The sequence below is a fragment of the Silene latifolia genome, chromosome 5 (genome assembly GCF_048544455.1).
Source record: "Silene latifolia isolate original U9 population chromosome 5, ASM4854445v1, whole genome shotgun sequence".
Taxonomy (NCBI): domain Eukaryota; kingdom Viridiplantae; phylum Streptophyta; class Magnoliopsida; order Caryophyllales; family Caryophyllaceae; genus Silene; species Silene latifolia.
This window is the reverse complement of record NC_133530.1, coordinates 51519499-51541850: the sequence shown is the minus strand read 5'-3', so window position 1 is coordinate 51541850 and position 22352 is coordinate 51519499. Positions and strand designations below refer to the sequence as shown.

General features: G+C 41.0%; 2 protein-coding genes across 6 annotated transcripts; both read right to left on the bottom strand.

The window, feature by feature from the left end:
- Positions 1 to 13601: 13601 nt before the first annotated feature.
- LOC141655357 (endo-1,4-beta-xylanase 5-like) lies at positions 13602 to 16721 on the bottom strand. The gene is made up of 7 exons (XM_074462443.1): positions 16716 to 16721; positions 16164 to 16301; positions 15831 to 16056; positions 15538 to 15704; positions 15348 to 15446; positions 14467 to 15273; positions 13602 to 14316 (listed from the first exon to the last, which is right to left on the bottom strand). The coding sequence occupies exons 1-7, from the start codon at positions 16719 to 16721 to the stop codon at positions 13954 to 13956; spliced, it is 1806 nt and encodes a 601-aa protein (XP_074318544.1). The 3' UTR covers positions 13602 to 13953.
- Positions 16722 to 17678: 957 nt separating this feature from the next.
- LOC141657391 (ABSCISIC ACID-INSENSITIVE 5-like protein 2) lies at positions 17679 to 21769 on the bottom strand. 5 transcript variants are annotated; one of them, XM_074464618.1, is made up of 5 exons: positions 21669 to 21759; positions 21261 to 21379; positions 19862 to 20903; positions 19697 to 19768; positions 17679 to 18065 (listed from the first exon to the last, which is right to left on the bottom strand). In XM_074464618.1, the coding sequence occupies exons 3-5, from the start codon at positions 20690 to 20692 to the stop codon at positions 17985 to 17987; spliced, it is 984 nt and encodes a 327-aa protein (XP_074320719.1). In that variant the 5' UTR covers positions 20693 to 20903; positions 21261 to 21379; positions 21669 to 21759; the 3' UTR covers positions 17679 to 17984. The 5 variants fall into 5 exon arrangements, with proteins under 5 accessions (XP_074320719.1, XP_074320717.1, XP_074320720.1 ...); XM_074464616.1 differs by having other exon boundaries at positions 21282 to 21379; XM_074464619.1 differs by having other exon boundaries at positions 21493 to 21670.
- Positions 21770 to 22352: the final 583 nt, after the last annotated feature.

The window sequence follows — 22352 nt, the reverse complement described above, 5'->3', positions numbered from 1 at the left end:
AATCCTTAAAATTAAGGAAATTTTACGGATATTTCCCTACATGACCCCACTCAGCCAAGGACACGCCTCGAGAAACTTAGACAACCAATCACAATCATAATCACAGCCGTCACAATACAATTACTATAGCAATCAATCAATCTCAACACAGCAACAATCATCCCATTATGGGACTAATACTGAGTAGGAAATCCTACCTGGAAAGCACACTATCGACGGTCTCTACAAAATTTGTATCAAAAGCTTCCTCTATGAAACCTCCTCCTATCATACAACATACAAATGCTACCAAATCACATACTACTCAAAAACCCCCAAATCCCTATATTAGGGTTTAACTAAAACAAAGGAAAGACAACAAAAAGGGTACATAGATCTTACCCTCGACGCAAGGATCTCAACGGTATAACCAACGATGAAAACCGACCTTCCAAACTCCGGGATTTGCTAACGATGCGATTAGGATTAAGAACGTACTTGATTTCTCTCTTTTTAACAAGAAATTAGGTTTTGGAAAAGTGTTTAGAATAATGACGACGAAGGTTATATATCTTAATCGCATAATTAACAAAACCCGAGAAAAACTCCCCGCAAACCGGCTACTCGATCGAGTACCCAAGGTACTCGATCGAGTATCCTAGTTACTCGATCGAGTACCCAACAGGTCAGAAACTATTCTAAAACGCAACTCACCCTTACTCAACAGAGGAAAGCCTACTCGATAGAGTACCCGAAGACTCATAAATACGGAGTATTACAGTCTTCCCTCCTTAAAAAGAACTTCGTCCCCGAAGTTCAAACCACTACTAAACAAAGGTACTCCCCCAACGCTTCCGACTCACTACCAAAACAAAACTCAACATAAAACATGCGTGTCTTTTATATGATGTTTTGCACCTCATTTTACACGCATTTCAGAGCTCATTTGTGTAGTTTAAGCTACCATTTCCCCCATTTCCGTCTACTTTCGTGTTTTTGTACATTATTGCAGAAATGTGAAGAATCCAGCGGAAATTGAGCTAAATCCGTCCCCGACTATCCTGCATTGCAATTGACGTGAAGTATTGACTCGAGGAATGAGCTTGGTGCGCATTTCAAGGCCCAAAAGACAAATCCACGAGATTATAGAAGTCAAGTAGCAGCTAAAGCAGTCGATCGACCACTACCATCAGTCGATCGACCAACCTGCGGGTTCCGAAGCTATCAGACATCGAAGAGCGATCGATCGATCGCCATGCTTAGTCGATCGACCAAGCTGCTATCCCAGACGAAAATTAAAAGATCGAGGAACTTGAAGCCCATTATGTTTAGGTTTTGATAATAAGTGTTACGTACGTTTGCTATATAACGTAACCTAGAACATCAGATACATCATCCAGTTTTGATCCGATTTTTATCTAAGTTTTACACAGTAACATTCAGTTTCTATTAGGGTTCGGAATATTGTTTTAGCATTGGAATTTCGTTCTTATTCTTAATCATTCCTCTGCAATCTCGGTATTCTTCTGCCTTATTTCGATTCACTTTTATTTCGTTGTTAGTATAGAATTGCTAGTTAGGTTCCCGAAACCGTTTTATCGTTGCATATTAATTATTTATCTTACCGCTTTAATTATGAATTCATTACTTTTATGCCCTAGTTTTATTGTTGTTATCACCCTCAGCATGAGTAGCTAAATCAATTGTGCTAGGATGTAGGGCAATTGTAGTGTAGGCGGCAATATAATGAACACGGCCTGATTCGCGTGTTGGTCGATCGACCACCCTACCCGGTCGATCGACTGACCACGTGAGGTTTTATTTTCGTTTTAATTGTTTTAATTCTTTATTCGACGAATCGAGTGCACACGACTAGTTGAATGCTTAGGATATGACTGACCCATTAGATCGAAAGATAGGGAAAGTTGTTAGATCACCAATTAAAATGACTAAACTGTGCTGAGATCGAAAGATAGGTAAAGTTTAGATTATTAGTCACTTTTCAAGACGAGAGTCAGTATTAGTGATATTAGGGACTTATAGCGAGATCGAAAGATGCTATCTGTTAAGAGTGGACCGAGAGGACCTCTTGTTTCCCGCCTCACATGTGTTCGATTTAGACCTGTTTAGTATGCTGCCGCCGAAGCTATAACGAACCGACCATCCTAGTACCACTTTTTATACTTAATTTCATCCGTTTGCTTAGTTCACTCTATTTTATTGCTCATTAGTTATAGACCAATTCAATCAAACCCCCACCTTATTGTTACCTTAGACCGAATTTAAACAACTAGAAATTACGTTTGCCTCTCTGTGGTTCGACCCGACTGCCGCTAGCTATAGTTGTAGTTGGAGATTATAAATTTATTTTTGACACCTCACGACGGGTATCACTGGGTGGGAGCCTCCTCAAGAGCAGCGCGCATCCCGCTGATTTTTTCCCACCAGGTAGCATAGGCAACAACATTGGTGGCCAGGGAAATCAGCTCGCTAATCTTCTCATCAGAGCGCTTGAGGAAGTCGGAGAAAGTGTTGTACACCTCTTGAGTGCGAGCCAGCTGATCAGCCCCTTCCTTCAACTTCTTCTTGGTGACAGCAAGCTCAGCCTTCAACTCCACCACGCGTTCTTTCAGATCAGACCACTGCTGCGCCAAGTCGGCAATTATCCCCTTTAGCTCCTGGTTTTTGGCGTTGGTGGCACGACTGGTGGTCTGCACTATTATGATCATCTTCCTATTGTAGAGCGCAGACTGGAGGGTCTGGGCAAGGAAGTCATAAGTCAGCAAGGAAGTCAAAGGGCAGAATTTAAAAAAAATATAAACAAACAGGTAGAAGATAAAGAGCATTCACCATGAAGGCGTTGTGCACATCATTCTCAGCCATCTCCTCTGGGGAGAACTCTGAGAACGCCTCCTTTAGAGGAGGGAAGAGCAGCTGGTCAATCTCCGGCCAGTAGGGTACCTTGTCCACATTCCCAAAACCCTCTGGGAAATGAGCAGTAATACCTCCGCTAGATGCAGCGCGAGGACTGACAGGAGGAGTAGGCGGATGGCAAGACAATGGATCAACCTCTAAAGGCTCAGGTACATCAGAACTGGAGTACGTAGGAGGAGTCTGGAAAGAGGCAGCAGGAGCGTTCCTCTTAGAGGCGGATGCCACGTCAGGACTGGCAGAAGACCTCTTTCTTTTGGCACTTTGGAGGATGATTTCTAAAGGATCAACTTTGGAGCCTGCAAGCAGACATCATCTCAGGCGTCGGATACTTAAAACATCAGGAGAAACAGCATGCAAATTAAAACGGTTGTGGAAATCTTAACAGAAGACATACTGTGAGCCGACTGAGGAGGGTTGGAGGAGGAAGCAGGTGAAAAACCAGGGAGCAGGTCTGGGAACTTTCTCTCAGATTCGGAGATACTGAACAATTTGTTGCAGGCAGGGATCTTGGCACCAATGCGGGTCAGGTCACAGGGGCCTGCACGAAGACGATGAAGTAAGCTAGTAAGCAGCGAGATAAAATAAGTCGGGTGACAGGAAGGTTACTTACTCGAAGTTATAACCCATTTCTCGAAGATGTAATCGGCAGGAGGCTGGATGGAGTCGTTCCTCACAAAGAAGAAGTCCTCAAACCATTTCTCATCACGGGATTTGGACACGTGTCTGAAGAGAGCCTCTCCACGGCCCCGGAATGAGAATTGACCCCTACCCAGGGACCTGATGTTGTACATATGGGCTAGATCGCCAAGAGTGATAGAGTTACCAGTGTTCTGACCGGCGGCCAGGGAGTAAAGGAGAACCCTCCAGATGGCAGCAAAAATTTGTGCCATGGCAAAGTTATTCGTAAAAATGAAGTCTTGGATGAGTTTGGGAAAAGAAAAATGGAGGCCATATTTAAACGGGTACAAATAAAAACAGACCCATCCGGGACGAAGGGCGTCGGCTTTCTGACCCGGTTCAGGGATGGCAATATCCACCCCGTCACCAAGACCAAGCAAACCCTTGATCGTGGGAATGTCAGCAGCAGTCAAAGTAGAGTCGCAGTCGTGGGGATACTTAAAGAGTCCCCGAGAAGGAAAGGTTGGGTCAAGGTTGCGGTCAGCGGGTGCGGAGGTTGATCGGGTTTTACCCATGGTGGAAAAGAGAAAATGGAAATTAAAGGAGAAAAGGGGAAGAATACCTGGTGAAAGAGACGGAGGGGTGTGGAACAGTGAAGCCGGCAAGGTGAAAGAAGAGGGAAGTTGAGGGTTTAGAGAGAGGGAGAGTTTTTGAAATAATTTGGGATTAATGGAAGTGGAAGGTAGAGGTTGAGATTATAAAGGAAGAGAGAGGGAGTAGGGTGCGAGTAAAGAGGAAATGGGCGGCTGAAATGATGGAGTTGCATGAAAAGAAGTGCAAATGACGGCTTAGGGTTTTTAGCATTCGATTACGTAAATTCCTTGCTCGACACCTCGAAGCGTACCTCACAAGAAATTTGGGGCAAACTGTTTGGACTAAAAATAGCATAATAAGGAAGGCCCACTTAATAAAATAAAAGGCTATGGGAGGAGTGATAAGGAGAAAGGAAGCCCGTGATTAGGAAAAGGGGGAACGGGCTGAAAGAAGACCAGGGGGCCCAACAGAGGAGACGTCCGGATTAAGGAAAGACGCGTTAGGGAGAAGTTAGGGAGAAGTTAGGGAGAAGTTAGGGAGATCAGGGAGAATCGGGGAAGGCGGCCAAGTATGGAAAGAGTTCTTATGGAAATTATATCTCCTTTCCATAATCAAAGTAGGACATATCTAGGGTTCTCACCCTATAAATAGCCAAGGAAGCAAATCAAGAAGGACATTCAACAACGCATCCACACACATACTCACATCAAGACATTAGCATATTCTTATACCCAAATATACATCCGTCCAAGATCTTGCAGGCCTGACGCCTCGCGCCAGCAGGATTAGCTTTACGTTTCAATTGTAATCATCCTCCTATTCAAGTATAGTGCAATATTTGGTAGGGTACTGTCCCTCCCGCAGTTGTTCCCACATTGGGTTTTCTGCGTCACCAAATCTTACGTGTCAATTTACATTACGTATTTTATTTCTCTATTTACTTATCAACATACGGACAATCATACGATCAACCAACGAGTAAGACCGCATTGACCCTAATTAATCAATTCGGTAAAAAATACCTAAACATATGGTTCCTACTTATTTCAGGATGATGGATCCTTTGATTACATATTTTGGCAAAGGACTGTTGTCTGGCTTTCCTATTGACCCAAATGGGGTCATTGATGTTGTAAGACACAAACCTATCACTTTCTTTGTACACTTGCGCTTGTTTAAGTCGTGCATCTATTTCGACTCTATGTTTGATTTTGTCTTATCTTTTCTGATAAATGAAGACGGTTTGAACAACTATAATATATTAATACCTGCCATCTAATTATAGCATGATCCATGCTTCATGTAGTACAACTTTACCTTAGCACCCCGAAAGTTCCCACTTATGTACTCAGCCCTACCTCTATGCTGACTTCACACATTAAGGCTGTTTCAGTATAACCCATAAGGACATCTCTAACTCATTGTAACACTTTTTCTGATATTTTGTACAATAGTACTAGAAAAAAAAAAGTAAAAACAATTTTTCAAGACCTTAATAAGAAACCAGACTATCTGACTGTAAATAAGTGAATCCCTCAAAGGGTCATTCTATTAGGTATAACGTTTATATAGGAGAGTTACAGGTGTGAACGTATCATACAAGATAATATCAAATCATATCTACGAGATAGACTAGCCTAATAAACAGGGAAGCAATATTACGAAATATTTACAAATAATTTACAACTACTAATACACCCCCGCAGTCGTAGCGGGAGCTGTGCGGACGCATAGACTGGACCGAAATTGGTTGAAAAGTTGACATGGAAGCCCCTTGGTGAATATATCAGCATACTGAAAGGACGGGGGGACATGAAGGACACGTACTTTTCACAGTTGCACTTGCTCACGAACAAAATATATGTCAATCTCTATATGTTTCGTGCGCTGGTGCTGAACGGGATTGCCAGAGAGATAAACAGCGGAAACATTGTCACAATAAACCAGTGTAGCACTACGGTTGGGCATATGGAGTTTAAGGAGCAAATTACATAACCAGCTAGTTTCCGCGACGGCATTAGCAACCCCTCTGTACTCGGCTTCGGCGCTGGACTTTGAAACCGTAGGCTGTCTCTTAGAGGACCAAGAAATTAGATTATCACCTAAGAAGATGCAATACCCGGATGTGGACCGGCGTGAGTTAGGACAGCCACCCCAGTCAGCGTCGGAATAGGCAATGAGCGAGTGAGACTTGGAGACGGACATAGTGAGGCCAAAGTCCAAAGTACCTTTAATATAGCGTAAGACACGCTTCATGAAGTGCAAGTGAGGTTCTCTCGGGTCATGCATAAAGAGGCACATTTGTTGAACAGCATAAGTGATATTGGCCCGAGTAATGGTGAGATATTGTAAGGCACCTGCGAGGCTCCGATAGAGAGCCGGATCAGCAACCGGTGGTCCATCAGTCGCGCTTAATTTGGAGGAAGTGTCAACGGGCGTGGCACAAGGATTGCAGCCTGTCATAGACGCACGGGCAAGAATAGAGTTGGCATACTGACTTTGAGAAAGGAACAAACCTGTAGTGGACCGCGTAACAGTGATGCCGAGGAAGTGATGAAGCTTGCCTAAGTCGGTCATGGCAAATTCACGAGACAAACCAGCAATAATGGACTGAAGGAAAGTAGTACTAGAAGCTGTTAAGACGATGTCATCCACATATAATAAAAGAAATGCTAAATTGGTGCCATCGTTATAAATGAAGAGCGATGCATCACATTTACTACCGCGAAACCCCTTTGAAAGAATAAATGTCGAGAACCGGTGGTACCAAGCCCGAGGGGCTTGCTTCAGCCCGTATAACAATTTGCGTAAGCGACAAACATGGGACGGAGCGGAAGGGTCCACAAAACCTGGGGGTTGATGCATATAAACAGTTTCTAGTAAGTCACCGTGTAAAAAGGCGTTCTTGACGTCCAACTGATGGATGGGCCAAGAACGGGAGACAGCTAGGCTTAGAACGGTGCGAATAATTGCCGGTTTCACAACAGGGCTAAATGTCTCATCACAATCTATTCCAACCTGTTAGGTTTTGCCATTGACGACCAAACGCGCCTTATAGCGCTCAAGTGTGCCGTCGGAGTGAAATTTATGACGAAAGAGCCACATACACCGAATCACATGTGAGTCCGAAGGTCGAGACACTAAGTCCCATGTATGATTATCAATAAGAGCTTTGTATTCGGCCTGCATGGCGGATTTCCAATTCGGATCACGGAGAGCGTCTATGGGGGATTTGGGTACGGGTGAAATGGTGGGTTTAGTGGCAGCTAAAAGGTTCATTCGGTTGACGGGTTTTTAGATGCCATGCTGAGAGCGAGTAGTCATCGGTGGTGGAGGTGGAGGTGGGGGTGGAGGAGGAGGTGTTGGGCTGGTGGTTGTGGCTGGGGTAGAAGGTGTTATAAGGGAGTAAGGTGTGTTAGGGGAGGTGGGCGAGGTAGCATGGTCAGGCTGGGTGCGTCGGGCATAAACGTGGGTGATGGGATCGGGGACGTGTAGGGGTGTGTGGGGGGTCTGTGTCCGTGGGGGTTTTGGGAGGGTAAGCGAAATGGGTAGTGGGCAGAGGGCATGGTTCAGGTTCGAGGAAGGAGTAGGACGATGTATTTGGTGTGTAGTCTTTGGCAAAAGGGAAAACGTGTTCGTCAAAAGTCACGTGTCGAGACAATATAATTTTTCCTGTATCAAGAGCAAGGCACCGGTACCCACGATAATTAGCGGGATAACCTAAGAAGACACATCTAGTGGAACGGGTTTGGAGTTTGTGATCACGAGTGGCGGACATGTTTGGGTAATACAGGCAACCAAACACGCGTAGATGGTCATATGTGGGTTGGCGAAGATATAAGGCGGAAGCGGGGGATCGATAGTGGAGGAGATGACACGGGAGAATATTGTGAAGATAGGTGGCGGTGTGAAGAGCTTCAACCCAAAAGTGAGGGGGGAGTGAAGCGTGTGCGAGTAAGGACAGAACAATTTCATTGAGTCGTCTTATCATGCGCTCGGCCTTACCATTTTGTGAAGAAGTTTGTGGACACGAAAACCGAAGAGTGAGACCGTTTGTGATGGCGAATTGATGAAAAGAAGAATTGTCAAATTCGCGACCCATATATTACATTGGAAACTTTTAATGTCGCGTTCAAATTAGGTGCGTATGAAAGTACGGAATTGGATAAAACGTGCAAATACCTCCGACTTGAATTTAAGTGGGTACACCCAGACATATTATGAATAATTATCAATAAGTACCATATAATATTTAAACCCGGTTTTACTGAGAACCGGAGAAGTCCACAAATCGCAATGTATTATATTGAATGGAGACACTGACACAGAATTTGAACTATAAAACGGAAGACGCTTATGCTTACCAATTTGACAAGCATGACATAATTTGGAGCGACGCCCCTTATTACAAGCAATAAAACGGGAAATACGAAGACTATCAATTATATTGTGACAGGGATGACCAAGGCGAGTGTGCCATAGGTCGGATGCAGACGACGAGGACGCGGCAAGGAAGGCTGTGGGCTGCTCATTTGACGTGGTGGATGACACGGGATAGAGAGTACCGGTGCTATTGCTCCTCATTATTATTGTCCTAGTCCGTAAATCCTTCACAGAAAAACCATGAGGGTCAAATTCAACAGACACGTTATTATCTTTGGTGAACTGACGTACGGAAATTAACTTTTTGATAATCTGTGGGGTATACAAAACATTTTTAAGGTACAATTGTTTACGAGAGGTGGCTATGGAGGTTTGTCCTGAACCGTGAACCGGAATGGATTTTCCATTGCCAACATAGATAGACCGAATAGTGCTCATATTAAAAGGGGGAGACAGAGTACCTGACTCGGACGTCAAATGCGATGAGGCACCCGTATCCATATACCAATTATTGTCCTCGGGTTGATAAAGAGCCATAGCTTAAAATGCTTGACCGAGTTGGGATGGTTCGAGACCATCGCCAGTAAAGAATACCTGACCAGCGGCATTGGGACCAGGAACACGTGGTTGCTGGACCGACTGCCCACGGGGTTGCTGCTGCCACGGGGACATCCAACCTTGCTGTGCAGGATAGGGACACGGCGGCGGAGCCCATTGAGGAATCCAGTTCTGAGATGGCCAAATCTGAACCGGGGAAGCGATCCATGTCTGTTGAGGCCGAGGTGTACCGGAAGCCTGATTTCCGCCGCGAGTCCAGCTGCTGCTATTTCCTTTCCCTTTGCCCTTATTACCGTGCTTGTTCTTGCCACCGCCACCGTCGTTGTTACGTGGCGATTGATTGGAATTATTAGAGCCATCGTTCCAATTGGGTGTCGAAGGTGGTGATGAAACGGCAGGTGCTGCTAATGCCGTGGCATTAGTCTCCTCAGTCCGGGCAGACCTCCGCGGTTGCTCTAATTGAAGCATGCTCCGAGCATTTTCGAAGGTGGGCATGGTCTGGTTGATATACGCTCCTACTGTGTCCCAATCACTCGGCAAACCTCTAACCAATTGGAGCACCAACCTCTGATCATCAACCGTGCTTCCAACATCGGAGAGTTGGGTGGCGACATCCTTAAGCTTTTGGCAATAGTCATCGAGGGAAGAAGATTTAGCAAGCGAAAGATTCGTAAATTCATGCTCCAAAGTTGTTGCCCGCGACCCCTTATTATTATGGAAATTGTTCTTAAGGCGAGTCCAGGCCTCGTAGGCGGTGGATTCGGTCTCAAGAATTCGGAGAAGCAGGTCGTCGGAAATTGATCCGTAAATCCATTGAAGAACGTGCGCATCGATTTCGCACCATTCCTCATAATCAGGAGCAGTTTTCGCCGGAGGACGAGTACCGTCAATATAGTGAGAGACTTTGTACCCGCGAGCATGAAGGGTAAAGAGTTTAACCCACGAAGAGTAGGTTAGTTTCACGCCGTCTAACATACGAACTTTATGAAGAATGTTATTGACGGAGTAGACGGGATGGAGTCCGGGCTTGCCGGAGCTCTGACCTTTGTCGTCTTTAGTCATGGCCGTAGCACGATGGTGACAAAGACGGCTGCTTTTTTTTTGAGAGAGAATTAAACTAAGATACTGATACCATGTAAATAAGTGAATCCCTCAAAGGGTCATCCTATTAGGTTTAACGTTTATATAGGAGAGTTACAGGTGTGAACGTATCATACAAGATAATATCAAATCATATCTACGAGATAGACTAGCCTAATAAACAGGGAAACAATACTACGAAATATTTACAAATAATTTACAACTACTAATACTGACCATTGTAGAACGTAGGAACCAAGAGTCGAGTTAATCTGAAACCTGTGTCATGTAGTATTTCTGCTACGGAGTATTCCTGAATCAAAAACTTTTCAGATCAAATAGCTTAATTTGGGAGATTTTTGTCTCGTCAAATTAGTATATCATTTTTCAAAGGGTTTTTTGTCAAAAACTACCTTATATTCAGGGGTATTTGTAAAAAGACTAGCTTATATTATTTTTCTTGTTTTAGACTACCTTTGTTTTCTCTTTTTTTGGTCAAAAACTACCTATGCTGAAAATATGGTGAAATTTGGTCGATTTAACAACATTAACTTATCTCACATTACTCTCTTAACACCAAACAACAATGATCAAGTGCGTTCAAACCACAATTTAACTTCAAATAAGCATAATTTATGTTTTCACATTTCAATAATAACTACGAACATCTCTTAAAGTTAAGTGTAAGTACATCATGACTTCCCAAAATAGGATCTAAGCAAGTTTGAAACGTAAAGGACTCATGCGAGATAGGTTAAAGCTAGAAAACTGACCAATTCCGTCTAGACTCTTAGCATAGGTAGTTATTGACCAAAAATAAAGAAACTAAAGGTAGTCGAAAACAAAAAAAAAAAAAAACAAAAAAAAAAAAAAAAAAATGTAAGGTAGTATTTTTACAAATTCCCCTAAATATAAGGTAGTTTCTACTTTCTAACAAAAAAACCCTTTTTCAAATTGAAAATTAATATGTAGTTTATTTCCTATAAAATATAAGTACCATTTTAATTAGGACTTGTTTTACAGATTCCAGTTGATATGGTGGTTAACGCCACAATAGCAGCTATAGCGAAGCACGGAATATCTGGAAAACCAGAGATGAGTGTATACCAAGTAGCCTCATCGACTTAGTTGACTTGGTTTACGAACACTTCACTAGATCTCCCTGGGTAGACATACAGGGGAGGCCAATCAAAGTTGAGCCCTTTACATATTATGGATCGATGGATGATTATTCTTCTCATATCTGGAGAGAGACCATGAGTAACATCAGTTCCAGAATGCCTTCAGTTAATGTAAGATATATGTGGAAAGATACTGGCACTTTCCTTTGAAGGGCACAGGGTTGGGATTGGTAGAGGACGATGCTTGGTTTGTGGTTGGGGTGGGCTTGGTATACGGCTGTGTGTAGGGACGATTATTGGCACGGTAGGCTGCATTGGCAGTGGCGGGAAAAGGGGCAGGGACAGTTTGATGTTTGATGGTGAGGTCGAAGTTCATGAGTTTTTCATGGAGGTTGTCGAAGGAGATGGGATCATCCCTTGCATTAACTACGTCAATTAAGGGTTTGTAGAGTGAGTAGTCTAGGCCACGGATGACATGAGCTGTGATATCTTCCGGGTCTACGGGTTTGCCTAGAGAAGCGAGCTTATCAGTGCACGCCTTAATGGAATGCATATAGTCAGTGACAGATTGATTTGCGGTTTTTGAGATAGAGTTTAGACGATCTTTAACTTGTAAAATATGAGCACGAGACGGTTTGGCATAGGTTTGTGCAAGAGAGGTCCAAAGGGCAAAAGAGGTTGGTTCACGCATGACGAGTGCATGAATATTAGACGAGAGGGTTCCTACAATAGCACCTTTGAGGAGATGGTCTTGTCGTTTCCAGGTAAGATAAGCGGGGTTGGGTTTGGTTTTGGTTTTGTTTTTGTCATCATCAGTGGGTGAAGGAATTGTTTCGGTTGGGCAAGGGTAAGAGTCGTCTAAATATTTAAGAAGATCGTAGCCAAAGAGGAACGAGGTTACCTGGTCAGCCCATTGCATATAGGTGAGGGGCGTGAGTTTCTCGACCATTGAGAGGTTGACGAGATAAAGAGGAACAGTGGGTTCGTTTTCGTTGACGATGGTGTTGGTTGAGCTCGACATGACGAAGGAACTTCCTGCTTGGTCACGGGTTGAACACGATGGTACACGAATGATCTTCGTGGTTGCGTTTTCTGCGTGAGGGAGTTGATATTAGGATCGATGAGAATCTGATACCATGTAAGATATATGTGGAAAGATTGAATATTATTGCTTGAATAATACAATGATACAAGGGTTGTTTATATACTAGTTACAAAGCTTGGGGAGGAGGAAACCTAATACAATATTTCCTAAATACATAAGACAGAATATGAAAAACTAAATATTAACAATTTACCTAATTACAATAGCTAAATAATTCTAAGAATAGTTTCCTAATTACATGATATTCCTAATAGTTAATGGAAAGCAATCAAGAACTATTGAAATTTTTTGTAGGAAAACTGTGGAACAAGCTAAACTCCTCGCTAGCGTATATGAACCATACAGCTTTTATGGTGGAAGGTGAGTTCTGAAAAACTAGGTCTTACTGTAGCATATATGCTCAGTTGCCCTTAAATACTTGCATTCATTTACCCCGAAGGATTAATGCACAAGGGATTTACTATATATTCTTACACCAAAAATTATTTCATAAAATACTCCTAATTATCATTAGCTTAACAAATACGGAGTAGTATGTATGACTACTGAATTATATGGTAAGAAATGGTTGAATAATTAACTTTCTACAAATACACAAATGCAGGTTTGATAATAGCAGCACGAGTTCATTGCTGGAGAGTATGTCAGATGAAGAGCGAAAGACGTTTTATTTTGATGTTGGGAGTATAGATTGGACATATTACATAGTGCATGTTCCGGGTTTAAGGACTCATGTCATGAAGGGAAGAAGGCAGTGAGTGCATTTGATTAGTATATGAATGGTTACTCTTTATCTAGTTTTTCAATATATGTTTGTTTATGTACTTCTTAAATCGCCTGTAATTTTCGAAAATAAGGCAAAATGAAAATTGAAAGAAAAGGGATGTGTTGCATGCCTTGATTCATTCTTGGATTTGTCAAATACTCAATTGTAATTCACGGAATCTGTATTAATAAGCTCTTTGGAGATGGATTTCCTATTTTGTATCAGTCGACTTATCTATCGCCTTTTGTTTTTGTTGGAAGGAAGTTTTATTGAATTTTGTTATATTTCTTCCCTTCATCATTCATTCCATCAAGTCCTGCTTAACACCAAACAGTCCCAAACAAATGTTTGGCTCGAGCTCAGTTCAGACTATGTGACGGGTCAGGCCAAGCCCTGTTAATTTGTACCGTCACATATGTAGCTTTCAAGCACTAGGATTATGTCGATAATATATTTCGACTCGTGCCTTTGATGTTGTTGCGCCAAGGGCGTTAATTTGTTACCGTCACATATGTAGCTTTCAAGCATGCAGATTATGTGATTTCAGTGAGAAGGAAGAGCCATACATGGCATGTTTAATGTGTAGTCAGTTTAATTACTAGGATTATGTATCGATAATATTGCATAAGTTTATTGCCTTGCTGCAGATTTGGAATTAATTATGGACGACGATGAAGCTAAAACGACCCATATAACCCTAGCAGAATCTTTCCTGTTCACAAAGTAATCAGAAAAAATGCACCAATGTTGTCATACATACATCTGGGTGTATTTTTGATGTTCTATGCCCTATAGCTTTAAATTTTTGCCAATACTCACAAATACACTCTTAAATTATCACCAAACTCTAGACGGACAAAGTCCGATGATTTTTCAGATACCTGAAGCTTCACGTTATTGGAAGAACTAGTGTTTGGATGCCTTACAGAGACTTCATAATCCCCATGAAACAACATTGCTTCAGAAAAACCCTGTAAATTTGCTGTCATTTCCAATGGTTTGGAGCTCCACTCTTTAATCAGCTTATCGATGATGTCTCCGTTTGGCGTATTCTTGAAGTTTTGGTCCGTAAGACACATCTGACAGTCTGCACTTGATGGTGGTGTTGGCCATGTTACGATCCCTTGAACCGCAGGGTGCGAGTATCCTTCTCTCAGCACATCTTCCAGGTAATATTCCTGCTCAAAAATTTTTGCATTTCAAGTTTTCAGCTGTTTTTGTGTGAATTAACTCATTTCCGGTTGATCATTTTAAAATCAGGTCAGTTAAGGTTAGGATTAGTCGGATTAATTCCAGTATTTCAAATATAAGCGAAGAAGATGTAGTACCTGGTTCTCTCCTTTCATAAGAAAAACTTCGGTTAGCCAAAGCGGAAACCCCATTGAAGCCAAGTAATCCATTCCTGCTCTCATGTAAACCAAGTTGGGTTGGCCCGGAAGATAGCGAGCCTGCAATCCTATTCCCATTGGCAAGGTTATATTACCATGCATTTCTCTATAATATGATACAATGTTCTTCAACTTTCTAGCATATTTTGCTGGTATTGCGGATCTATCTACACTATACTCAACTGTATTATACTCATTCATGAACAAGAGTGGGTTTTGATCAATCTCGTAAGTTTTGGCATAAAACTCAGCCGAAGCATTCTCTCCAAGCTTATCCTCGTAAAACTGAAAATGCAAGTTTTCATTCTCCACATCCCAAGCAACAACTCTCCCTTTATACCTCGAAACAACCGATATCATCCTCTTATCAGAAGCTTCTTTCAAGGATTGGGCCGTGGTTTGGTTATTTATCCAATCGGGTTGGTAACTTGGGTCGTCCCAAAAGATATTATGCCCTCGAACAGAAATGTTTTTGGTTTCACAGAACTGTAGCATAGCATCCGAAATGGAATAGTCTTCAATCCCTGGAGTCTTTTCTGTGGAATACCATTTCATTTCATTGTCGAAAGCAGTGACTGTAAATCTTGAGGTAAACCAATCTTGGTAAGAAGTGCTATTCAGTATGTTTTTATTGATTGAACATCCTAAAGGAAATCCCGGCTTAATTGGGTTCAAAGAAATCATAGCTTGGTCAAGTGAGACGTTGTTTGAATCTGTTACATGGAATTTTATCTTGCGTTTTCTCACCTACAAAAGTATCAGAATTAATCTCAGGAACTGTAAATTTCTGGTAAACTGGGGTTTATTAGCTTTTTGTTTACCTTTGTAATAGTTTCTTGGTGATGAGATCTCCACTGTGTCCTATTGAATGGCCACAGTGCGACACTATCAATCCAGACTTCAGCAGTTGTGTTCTCAGTCTGCAATGTCGTAGATACAATTTTATGATCACATCAAAAATACGTCACAGTGACCAGTAGACCGAGAAACGGGACACGTATGCTGGGTTACCTTGAATGTTAGATCAGCCAGACCGGAGAAAGTAGAGATGATACCACCTTTAAGCATGCTCCAACATCCTTTCTCAGCAATTACTGTTCCGCCATGGAGGGCCACACCATTCTGGCCTCTGAAGATGACTGACACTATGTCACTCCCTTCACCTACTTGAATCCATGCTGAAAAATTCACATGAAACAGTCATTGATTTCAGATCCTTAAACATAATCTGTAAATCACCCGTAATACTCCCGTAAAATTTTATCGGGATCACTTTGCAAAAATGGGTTCTAAGTCGAAATCACCTGAAAAAGCGTAATACATTCCTTGAGTAAGATTAAGTTGTTGAGAAGGGCTATCAGATGGGTGAGTTCTATTAAGAGCGACAATGAAGTTGTTCCAATTTTTCGATACTCTGTGTTCAATCTTCCCTTGTCCATACACTGTCCAACCTTGAGTACCATTATAACATTCTGAGTTGTGTATGATCCCTCCATTGCAATACTGAGCTTTCCATGGTTCTTCAAGGCACTATACGGTATAATAAATGTAGAAATGTATGTATCAAGTGTCGGTAATTTGTTGTTTGTAACTATATTATGTTTAGCAGAAACGAAGATTTCAGGGACTGTACGTACCTCTGTTGTTGCTGAATAGTCGTAAGGAACATCTTGAGTGTCACACCCTGCAAGTGACCCTAACACACGTATTTTGGGCCAAAACGCGCACTTTTTAATACCAATATGTTCTCGTGTCCAGCACTTGTACTTATCGTGACAGAGTTATCAAGTTTTAGAAGCTCAAGGCAAGTAACATTTTTCAGTGGCATCGATCGAACCATCTAGCAAGTACAGACATCAGGCCATGACGACTGATTTCAACGTATTTGCTTGAGGACTATCTTAGGCACAAGTTTCCGAGATTGTGGTTTAGATCGAGAGTTATTATTATGCTTATAGCCGGATTTGAGTAACATAGCTACTTAAGGACAACAGTTTCATCATTCAGTTAGTAGCATTTTAGACTAGACGCAAACCACTTGATTTGGACAAATCTAATTCGTTAAAGCTCAAAGTAACAATGACTAAAGACGGAGAAAAAGGATAACCACCTGATGCAAACAGTAAGATGCATGCATACCACAAGCAGAAGAGGCTGATTTTGGACGAGTCGATTTTAGGTGTTCTTACCTCCATTGTAAATGTACTTGAGAAAAGTTTGTATGTTTGTTACAATTTATAGTAGGATATGTGCATGAATATACAGAAAGAGTAGTAGTTTGTGAGTCAAGGAACACAAAGTTCACCCTACTAAATTCGTGAAAACATACAAGCAAAAAAGCTATACAATGTGACTCCCTCTTCAATACACGCGGATTCACCATTGCCTTTTTTTTTTTTTTTTTTTTTAATCTTCATACATATGCTCTTTACCTCATTTGAAAAAAAGGTACTCCCATCTAAGTTCCAACCCGAACAAAAACGATTAGGGACAGCGCATTTTCAATTCTAACCCACTAACCAGTTTCAATCCCGCTTTATACATGTCATGCACAGCCCGTCATTGCAACACGTAAAATGTGCATTCCCGATAATTTACGTGAACCTCATCCCCGTCCTTGTCCTTGTCCTGGCCCCGGCCCCAGCCCCAGCCCATGGCCCACCAGTCCGTTCAAAACCCGCTTAGGCCATAAAATAAATGTGAGTCGTCCGGTCAGAGCCACATGTGGAATCTACTCAGGTTGATCACAAGATGATGGTGGAAGCAAGCAAGGTAAGGTAGGTGCCTTCATTGTCAAAAGCAACTCAGGGTGCAAATATGGAAAATGAACAATTTGTGATTAATGTAATAATTAACAGTGCAACCGACCTTACAATAAAAGGCATTAAGGCATGACAAAAGTTCAAAATAATTTGACACACTTGGAATTTGGATGCTGATTTCTGATTTATGCATTTACCCCTTTTGTCTAAACAACATAAATCAACAATTCAACATATTCATACAGCCTTATACAGTCGGTCGTATTCAAGCAAAGTTCCTAATTCCCAACGAATATGTTCTTGTTTAACAACGCGGTATCTTATTACTAGCGCGCTCTTTCACATTCACAGTCAATGAGTTTGACTCTTTTTAGATGTAATAAGGATGAACACTTACAAAAACGATTTAGATGCTGTAAAGTCGAAACAACCTTTCTATTGCAGCAAGACACTACATAAAGACTACAATCAAGTGTTCTTCTACTTCTTTGCAACTCTCTTTTAAGATAACGTTGGCATTCAACAATGTACATACATCATACATTCATACTCACAGAAAAGGAAAACAAATGGGAAAAGGATAAAGCACTAGAAGAAACTAGAAAATCAAGATAACTTGTGGTTCAGGAACGACGGTTAGCTCGTATAACATTAGAAGTTGTAGTATTTTCACATTTTTCCAGCCATCGAACAAATCTAGATAGGTGCTGAGCTTGTGCGACGGAGCTGGTACTTGGGCTGAGGTGGGGGAACACTCGGCAATGCCTTCTCCACCTCCTGTCCAAACATTTCAAGGCAAAGTGAAAAAGCAGTCTCAGAAAAGTTGACATTTTACTGCCAACCTTTGAAACACAAAACAGAATCAATATGTAAACCAAAATGTTCGGACAATTCAGGAAAAGGCAACTCTGCATGTTGTATCAGAGATCAAGCCTCGAGCCACTTTCCCGAGACCCCATGCATCAAGCTGTCAACATCGAGCAAGAGAGTTTCCAGAGTGTTACAAGTTACAACTGAGCAAATGCTCTTTACCCTAAATGGTTTTGTAGTGATTGTTTCAAGCCTTTTGTAATACATGTAAGGAGATGTCCTACAATAGACTCAGTCAGCTTAACTCAAAAGTAAAGAGGTCAAGTATACGGCACTAAAGCATGATGTTTCACCAAATCCCCGATCACTGGGAACTGATTTTGGTTTTGTTGCATAAATGCAGCTAATAGTCTAATACCACCTCAAATTGTGGTTAAAATAGCCTTCAATTCCTTAATAGCAGTCGCAATGATGTAACGAGGGCGAGATATACTACCACGAACATGAGCCATAATCAAGTGTTCTATCCAATCACAATGCCCTGTATAATCATATTGTCTACAACATATTGAACACCACAAACAGATCTGACACTCCCCAGTTAAAAAGGAGAGGGAGGCAGAGAGATTGGCATCTGATAACAGTGCATAGTGTATCGAATGGAGGAGAAGAGACAGAAATATCAAGGAAATGTTCACTGAAAATGTCGAGACTCAAAAGACTTGCCCTGCTTTGTTGAAATAACGCCTGTTTTTATCAGAAACATCGACATAATGTAATTTCCAAAACCTTTCTCCCTAATAATAATCTTTAAGGACTACTTCAGTAATGAGAAAATGATTTTTGTTTGCTGCTCAGGTAGCCAAGCATTGAAAATTCAATGGCAACTACAAGGGCACGTATGCTCTAAACAACCCCACATATGACTGACAAGAGTCAAGACAACACCCCTACAAGGGCATTATCAAACATTAAGTCTTTAATATTTTGGTAGTTTATACGCTTAAAATATTTTGATTACTTGGAGATAATTAACAAAAACCTTGTGATAACATCTCTAGGAAATCGGAGAAACTATTTTGCCATCCAAGTAAATCTACAGCTATAAAATGAAGGCCCTGTCTACGGTTAAAGCATGTCATTAAATAAGCCTCAAACGGCTCCATCCTCCCCCTCCCTTTATCAATTTGTGGATTAGATAGAACAAATCATCAATATGCAGATAACACCTCGTGAACTAGTCACTAAGACTCACATTTTATAACCTCAAATCAAATCCCCTCTCCTTGAAAATTGAATCATGAGCTTCCAGGAACTTGTAACCCACAGGCCACAATCATTCAATGCTAAACTGTCATCCTACATATTATCTTTTCACCTGTTATTCTACTATTGTAAGTTTGAATTTTTGGTTTGCAGGCGTATAAAAGAAATATAGGATGACCGCATATATTTCCATTATAAGTGGAAAATATGAAACACGCACAATGACTCTTACATAAAATTTCACCAAATCCACAGAGATGGGACATCTGATGCGGACAACAGCTGAAGATTATCAGTATTATATTCACTTCAAAAATAAGAAGAATCCATACCCTCATTCTTCTTAGCCTTTCATTCTCCTCTTCTAGCCGTGAAACCTTATTTTCTAACTCATGTGTATACGCCTGTTCACAAAACAAGCAACTTTGTCGATAATAACAAGAACATGGGACAGTCACAGCAACCAAATTGAGAACAACATGAAAAGACAGGGATACCTGCTTCCTAGCTCGTGAACGTGCAGCAGATTCCCTATTCTTAATCATTCTCTTCTGCCTCCTCTCAACGGTTCTCTCAACCACATTCCCTGGAGCTATCCTTTTCCTCCCAACCGTCTGTGGATCAGACAATGTTCCCATCAACGGGGATGTTGTCACTGCCAGTTGTGCATCTGTGTAGCCTGTATCTGACAGGGTCCCACCACTGACAGAAATAGGCTGAGGAACTGCGTGACCTGGCATAAACATTGTCATCATACCATGTTGTTGCTGCTGAGGAATTAACTGGTATGGCATCCATGGAGCATGTTGTCCAGAATTTGGGTCTACTACAGCTCCCACATTACTATTGCCATTACTATTTCCGCCGCCCCCATCTGGGGCATCAATCACAACCCCGGCCTGAACCAAGAAATCCTCCAATGTCATTTCACCAAGAGTGTTCTGCCTCTCCGGGTCTTGCTCCTCACTTGTACTCTTTGCTCCCTCTTGAATTTCTCTCCACACCTCCTCAACCGTCTTCTCTTTTAAATCCCTCGACAACAAAATGCTCGACTGCCTACTAAGAGCCGACACTCCACTACTGCCCTGACTAAGATTCTGAGCACCATTATGCACATTATTACTACCCCCTATAGTTTGTGTAGCCTCCACTGTCCTCAAAAGCTCATCAAGATTCAAACTTCCTAAGGGTTTCCCCAAATTTCCCAAATGGTTTTCGACTTCATCAAGGGTAAGGCTATATAAAGAGCCTTGTCTAGACAACCCTGGAGGTTTCGGAATGGAAGTATCCCCAACACAACCTTGAGATCCCATTGTTTGAGTACCCATTCAATTTACAACATCCCCAAACAAAAAAAATAAACTCAACTTTATCTCCAATCTCAACCTAAATCTTCCGATTAATCACATAAATTAGTCAACTTTAGCCAATGCAAGAGAAACCCTTCATAAAGAACATGCAACTCTAACACCAAGCTATTGACAAATTAATACTACCAACTCTTGTAAACATCACATGCAAGACAGGATAGCTGCAACCCTGCAAATTACACACTCATCAAACACTAAAACACTATAAAATGGAGTGAAAATGATAAAAAAATTAAAATTAAAATTAGGCAATCAAATGAAAATAGAAGAACCCCCAAAACCCTCTTCCTTTTTAACCAAAAAACAACAATAATAATAATAAAATGTGAAGTATAACATACACAACTTATATATTATTAAATTAATGCTTGATTTCTTGTAGGATATACCCTCCAATATAGAATCATAGTTTTTAAAAAACAAGTTAAACAGCGACAACATTACTCTAGTGTCTCAATGACTCTCGCAAATAGCGGGGTAGGGGTCGGATGTACATACCAAAATACAATTACAAAAAAGGGATAACCTGAGAGAGTTAGATACCCACGAAAAATAAAAATTGAGTCTTTAGAAAATCCAACCAGAATCCCATTCTGTCATCTGAAGCTACCAACATCATAATATTTTTTTTCCTGAATATTTTAACTGAAGAAAACAGCATAACATATTGAATTATTATATATAAAAAAGAAGAAGGTATTAAAATAAAGGAAATGAGGCAGAAATTGTGCTGAAAATGGACAGAGAAAATGACAAACCATTCATTCAATGAAGGGAGTAAAAGTGAAATTAGTTTAATGGGTGATTAATGAATTGGTAAAAATTGAGAAGTAATATTAGCAAAAATAATTAAATAATTAAATGAGAAAGAAGAGAAATAAGGAGAGTGGGAAAGTGAAAGTGTTGGGAGAGAGAAAGAAAGAGAGGAACTTACACAGAGCAAGAGACCGCATCGTCAGATCTGATGATAGACATTTAAGAATAAACTAACAAACAAACACCAAGAATTACTGCTCTTAATAATTAAGCTAATTTCCTGGATTGTGACGAAAAAATGAACACGCATTGATATACGCTATTTATTTTCGTAGTACTTTTTACACTAAACTTTCCATTTGTCTACCCTTCGTTAAAAACATCAAAGTTAATTCTCTCTATCTTCTCTCAATTTATGAAACCATAACCTTCTTCAACCTCCTTAAAATTCTTCAATTATGAACGATTATTCAACTGTAGAGTAGATATTTAATTCGTTAATCCTATATTAATAATTGAATTGATTATTTCTTATAATTTTGTTCCTTTTTAATTAGGGTTTATGTTTAGATTAATTAAGGGCTAATTAATATAGTATTAAGAATTGGAAGAACTTCACATCCCCATCGATGTTTGTGTCATCGATGTTTGTGGTCAAGTGTTCTTCCTTTAATATTATAAACAATAGGTCTTGGTATAGACGGATGGGGTGAACAGACGGGTAAAGACCTCTAATAAAATGGGTAGGGGGGATAAGGTGGGGCACCCCCTTGTGCTTCCCACTTTATGGCAAATGGATATTTTGTGAGGGAAAATGGTATCCGTCTATACGTATAGACGGATAGTGTCCGTCTATAATGAG